Source organism: Ipomoea nil, unplaced genomic scaffold, assembly GCF_001879475.1.
Source record: "Ipomoea nil cultivar Tokyo-kokei standard unplaced genomic scaffold, Asagao_1.1 scaffold1043, whole genome shotgun sequence".
Classification (NCBI taxonomy): Eukaryota; Viridiplantae; Streptophyta; class Magnoliopsida; order Solanales; family Convolvulaceae; genus Ipomoea; species Ipomoea nil.
This window is the reverse complement of record NW_017617471.1, coordinates 4,532,391-4,538,301: the sequence shown is the minus strand read 5'-3', so window position 1 is coordinate 4,538,301 and position 5,911 is coordinate 4,532,391. Positions and strand designations below refer to the sequence as shown.

At 38.1% G+C, this 5,911-nt stretch overlaps 1 protein-coding gene across 1 annotated transcript; it reads left to right on the top strand.

Moving 5' to 3' along the window:
- The first annotated feature begins 1,529 nt into the window (after positions 1 to 1,529).
- LOC109181596 (serine/threonine-protein kinase STN8, chloroplastic) lies at positions 1,530 to 4,960 on the top strand. The gene is made up of 5 exons (XM_019331446.1): positions 1,530 to 1,585; positions 1,794 to 3,261; positions 3,342 to 3,515; positions 3,587 to 3,991; positions 4,256 to 4,960. The coding sequence occupies exons 2-5, from the start codon at positions 2,686 to 2,688 to the stop codon at positions 4,601 to 4,603; spliced, it is 1,503 nt and encodes a 500-aa protein (XP_019186991.1). The 5' UTR covers positions 1,530 to 1,585; positions 1,794 to 2,685; the 3' UTR covers positions 4,604 to 4,960.
- The last annotated feature ends 951 nt before the right edge of the window (positions 4,961 to 5,911 follow it).

The following is a 5,911-nucleotide window of genomic DNA, read 5'->3' as shown; positions in this document are numbered from 1 at the left end:
ATTTATCACATAAACCCAAACTTTTATCTATAATCTTTCACATTATTATCAAATTCGTCTCTTAATTTTGCAATAATAGTCCGTATATTTTATGCTAAGAAACAACTTAGCTATAGTATAGATGTAAAATGTTCAATCGACTCCTTGTGAAAAAATGCTTATTAATCTTTTTGATTTAAGCTGATAAATCATAAACAGTTTAGTTTGATCACAATCCTCAATTGAGTTAATGTTACAAGATGAGGTTCATTTAGAGTGTATTATTGATTAACTGATATGGGTTTTCCCACAAATCAAATATGGAGTATGATAGAGTTAATTAATACTCAACTTAGAGCGGGTTTTATTGATTTAGTCATATACATATTTTTGTGCTTAATTAGATCATTGACATTAACCCAACATGGTAGTTCAAGTGGCAAATGAACTCTCTTTGTGAGGGAGAATTCTTGGATAACCCTTAAACAGACATAGAAAGACCATGATTTTACCGAATTAAGTCCTCGACTATTAAAATAAAGGACTAAATCGAATGACTAAATTGAATAAAATACTATAATTAAAGACTACGTTGAGTAAAATTACTAAAGTATATGAATAAATTGAGTATTAATAGAAGTGAAATTATAATGTTATCTTAACATATGATTCAATTGGATAAAATTATTAAAATCAATGACAAAATATTTATTAACAAATTAAGAAAAATCACTGCAGTGAGATGTCTAAATTGAGTATTAGCTCAAATATGATATCTGCATGATCTATTAAATAATGACCAAATCAAATACGAAGTAGTAGCTAAAGGGACAAAAGAAAATCACTTTTCCCCTCTAAAGCTTTTCCTTTTTATGCAGATTTCTTTCTTTCTTTCATTCTTGTTCCTTGCACGCAACGGTGCCCTCTCAAGGGGGATTTGTTCTGCCCGTGAAGTTTTCTTCGCCAATAAGCACGAAAACATTTGAAATCTGAACTTCAAAGGGCAGGAAGTCCTTTTAATTTTTTTCTTTTTCCTTTTCTTTATCAATATTTTTGCTATTTCTTTAACAAGGAAACATGTTTCTTTAACTTTGCGGTGCCATTTTGACACAACAATGTACTTTAACAATTAAAGATCCCAACTTTATTAACTCCGTGAAAATTTCAAATTTGAGATAGTGGAATTGGTTACTTTAATATTTGTTCTGAACTCTGTATTGAAGTTGGTTTGCAATTGATATGTAATAATGTAATACGATAGTCTGTAATTTACGCTATAAATCTAGTCGTGTGACTCTAGCCCGTAAAGGACTACGAGGTACATCAGCATATGTTGTCTATAGTTGACGGTTCAAACCAAGAAGACTAATAGGTTGCTCTCACTTAGAATTGAACTTTAAAACTGTGTGGTTATCAAAACAACAGTCCAACCAACTTGACTGGGTTGTCTGTAACAAGGATATCTTCTTTTGGTGGAGTTTGGTTTCCTTGCTTTTTGGTTCTTTATTACCACACCTTAACTTGTCCTTGATTTATGGTATTGGTAGGATCATTGATTGTTGGAAGCATTGAAGCATTTAGAAAGGTTTAGGTGTACTATTTGCAGGTATCTGCCCATCTGCATTACCAATCAATGTTGCCTATATGGTTTCTTCTCTGCTTCCTGCTTTGACTAGTTAAAACTTGATACATGCCAAAATCTTTCTAACTTACTTTTACCCCTTGAACCATCTCCAATACTCATTTTAGGAGGGTGTTTTTTTATTCTTTATTTGTTTATATATATAACTGATTGTGCATTCTTTTTTTTTTAGTGACGAGGGAAACTCGCAACCACTAATCCCAAGGAAGCCCGAGGGCCCAAGCTCCCTCCTTGCTGCTGAAGTGCTCACTTTAGGTCCGGTGGTCGACCACTTGAGCTAGTCCTGTGTGTTGGATTCTCTTGTTTCCAATGCTATTATGCTAATGGCAAAACATTCTTGAAATCCATGTGAGATTTGCAAGGAGGAGGCAGCTGCTTAGCTTGTACTAGGATGTTTTGAATGTGCACATCCTTTGTAGGTGTAGACACTGTTAGCTAAGAAGCTTCATTAGAGCTTGTCTCTTGTAGTACTTTTGTTGTCTTGTAAATCTTCATTATTATGTTGGAAGTGAATCTGAAATTCTGAACTTTTTTTCTTCTCTTGATTCCTACCTCAATTCTAACACAACCAATGATTTACCATGCTTCAAAAAACCTCTGCAGCCAATATATTTTGCAATTTGCTAGAATTTATAATCTGGGTTCTTGATTTTCTGTGTTGAATTGAAGATTATGCTTTTAGTTTCTGGAATTCAGGGCTGTTCATATTGTAAACATGGAGATAACAATCTTTACAGTTTCTTGGTTTCTTGAATCTCTGCTGAAGCAAAATTCACCAGATCCCTCTTTCAGTTTCATGATTTGGTTTCTAAACAATCTTGAAAACCCTATGCAAGCATATTTTGCCTAAAGCTGTCGTTTTTATGATCTGGGATTCAACTAATCACATCTCTGTGGCTGCTGCATTGTTGTTTTGTCAAGATCCACACATCCACACAAGTAGTGGATAAAGGGAACAGTGCCACGTGGAGGAAATCTGGCCTCTGCTGACACTTTTGTGAAGGCACGTACAGATTCTTGCTGAGATGATGAGGAGCTAATTGCTGTAAGATCAAGATTCTTCCATGGCTTCCTTGCTCTCCCCAACTGCTGCCACACCATTTAACCAAAAAAGCCCTAAACTGATTTGCTTCTCCCCTTCAAAACCCACACTAAGCACCCTTCTCCTCCCCTTATCCCACCATTCCAAGAGGAAAACCTTGTGCCTCAATGCATTCTTTGATGGCAGTTCTTCATATCTAGACATTGCCTTGTCCCAATTCCCCGGGTTCGAATCCGGGTACACCCAGTTTCAGAGGGTGGCTGAGGAGCTGCCAGAAGGGCAGAGATGGGGTTTGCTGGTTTTTGCAGGACTGAGTTGGATATACTTGACTGCTAGGCCAGGTGTCCTCATCGGCGCCATTGATGCATACATTCTTGCCCCTCTGCAAGTTGGATTGGACAGTTTGAGTGGGAGGAGGAGCTTGAAGATGACAGATTTCTTGGTTGGTGATAAACTAGGAGAAGGGTCATTTGGTGTGGTCTATTCTGGTGTGGTTGTGCCCAAGAATGTCACAATTGATGAAAGAATCAAGAAAAGTAGAAGCCAGAGAGCCCTGGCCTCTGATCCTAGGTTCAAAGAAAAGGTCATTCTTAAGAAGGTACATTAAAACCATTCCCTTTTGTAGTTGTGTTCCTTTCTGGTACATTTTGGTTCATCTGTTTGTGTCATCGCCAACAGGTAAAGCTCGGTGTCCAGGGCGCCGTCGAGTGTGGCGAATTCGAGGAATGGTTCAATTACAGACTGTCTCGGGCTGCACCGGAGACCTGTGCCAAGTTCCTCGGAAGCTTCACTGCCGAGAAAACCAATTCACAGTTCACAAAGGGGGAGAAATGGCTAGTCTGGAAGTTTGAGGTACTCCAAAAACATAATCTCTATCAGTCTATCCTGGCATTCCCCCTCGGGGCTAAAACTCGATGTTGCAGGGCGATCGAGACCTGGCTGACTACATGAAGGACCGCGCCTTCCCTTTGAACTTAGAGTCTGCAATGTTTGGCCGTGTGTTGCAAGGGATGGATTCCATCGAGCGAAATGCGCTTATAATCAAGCAGATAATGAGGCAGATTATCGCGTCCCTGAAAAAGATTCATGATTCGGGGATAGTCCACCGCGATGTGAAGCCATCGAATTTAGTAGTGACAAAGAAGGGGCAGATAAAGCTGATAGATTTTGGAGCTGCCACAGATCTCAGGATTGGGAAAAACTATGTCCCAAACCGGGGCCTTCTTGATCCCGATTACTGCCCTCCCGAGCTCTATGTAATGCCCGAAGAGACTCCGAACCCTCCCCCGGAGCCCATTGCTGCACTGCTTTCCCCGATTTTATGGCAGGTAAAGTAAAGAAGCACAGCACAATTGCCTTTTTCCAAAACTGCAGAATTGAATGTTGAGCATATAACCATAACCGTGCAATCCAACTCACCCCATAAGCGACTACGGTCCACGTGTTGCTTGGAACCCACCGCACACGTGAGGGGGCGTGTTGAGCATATAACCATAACCGTGCAATCCAACTCACCGCTTAAGCTTTTAGTTGAGATGGAGCACATGCTTCAATTTTGAAGTGATCATTTTTTTGGGTTCTTGAATTTGCAGCTGAACAGTCCTGATCTTTTTGACATGTATTCTGCTGGGATAGTGCTGCTGCAAATGGCGATTCCGGGCCTGAGGTCCACAGCAGGCCTGAAGAACTTCAATCTGGAGCTGAAACAGGCCGGGTACGACTTGAATACGTGGCGGGAGAGGTGCAGATCGAGGTTCGATTTCAGCATTCTCGATCTTGACTCCGGGAGAGGCTGGGATCTCGCTACGAAACTCATCTCGGATCGAGGCTCCCTCAGGCGCAACCGCCTTTCTGCTTCTGCTGCTCTAAGGCATCCTTATTTCTTGCTAGGCGGGGATCAAGCCGCCGCGGTTCTCTCCAAATTCAGCTTCACAAAGTAGGAAAAAAAAAAAAAACGATAGTGAGACTGCACGTTTATATTTTATATATTATATGCTCGACAGAATGAATTGTCACAGAAGTTTTGGATGCACAAAAGATGAGGAAAGGATTGGCAGATGATCTGTTGTTGGTACAATGTTGTCTGCTGGGATGCAACTCCTGGGGGGAGGCTAAATACATTAATCTCACCAAAAACTTTTTATTTTTATGATCTTAGATCAAGGGAGTTTCTCCTGAGGAAATAGGCATATTTGATAGTTCTCTGCTATAGTTTTCACTTGCATAGAAACTAGATGGTTTTGCCTTGGCAAGATTATGTATTCAAATTTTACAAATGAAACATATTTTGAAAATGATTTTTCCAATTGTGACCAAAAATTCAAATCACCTTTGCAATTTTATTCAATCTCACAACCATTAACCAATCACTCTATATAGTATATATCGTAAAGGTCGAATCTCAAATCCGAAGACCTCTCATTGACTTTATTATAAGATAGTATTTGTCATATATTTTCTCTAATCATTGCAGTTCAAAGAGTCAACATCTCACCATCGAGACTTGATCCTGTGATCTTCGTTTAATGAGAACTACAAAAGTGTTATCTGAGGAGAGAGTTAAATTGATTGAATCAGAAACCATGATTACATTAGAAAAGTTTCCTACTCCTACTCTACATGTCTGAACAGGTTGAAAGCTGTATCCTAACAGGGGTCCACAATTTCCTCTTACAATTCAACTATTCACCATAGACTGAACTTCGAAATTGGAATTCATAATAAGAAGTTGAATGCATTAAATAAACCAATCAATGGCAGGTGAGGTGCATAAGTGCATTCAAACATGAAACTTCTATTCCAGTTTTTTTTTTTTTTTTTTTTTTTTTTCTTAATACAAAAAAGAGTTATACTACATCAACTCTCTATTTGTACTCTATTACTTTTATTACTTGACATGATAAAATATGATAAGTTATCTTTATTTTGTAGATCTCAATAAAATGTCAACATTAAAATTTTGAGAAATAGAGTAAAAATTGGGAATATAATTTAAGAATAGAAGTAGTATTTTCTGACAAAAAATCACAATTACTATATGATGTGTACTAGCTAGATACAAGAATTATGTTTTATTCAACTCAATCATTCTTTTGGACAAATTCTATATTGTTTTTAAGTATTCATGATGGTTAGGGTATAACAAGAATAAACAATGTGTTGGTGTACCTAATTGTACTTAAAGGTCCTGTTTGGTAAAATAGTTGTTAGCTGTTAGTTGATTGTGTTAATTAGAGAGTTTAAATAGT

Coding starts and splice junctions, on each gene's coding strand:
- LOC109181596 (XM_019331446.1), top strand. CDS start 2,686: ATGGCTTCCTTGCTCTCCCCAACTGCTGCCACACCATTTAACCAAAAA. Junction 3,516..3,586: donor GGCTAGTCTGGAAGTTTGAG/GTACTCCAAAAA, acceptor TCGATGTTGCAG/GGCGATCGAGACCTGGCTGA. Junction 3,992..4,255: donor TTTCCCCGATTTTATGGCAG/GTAAAGTAAAGA, acceptor TTGAATTTGCAG/CTGAACAGTCCTGATCTTTT.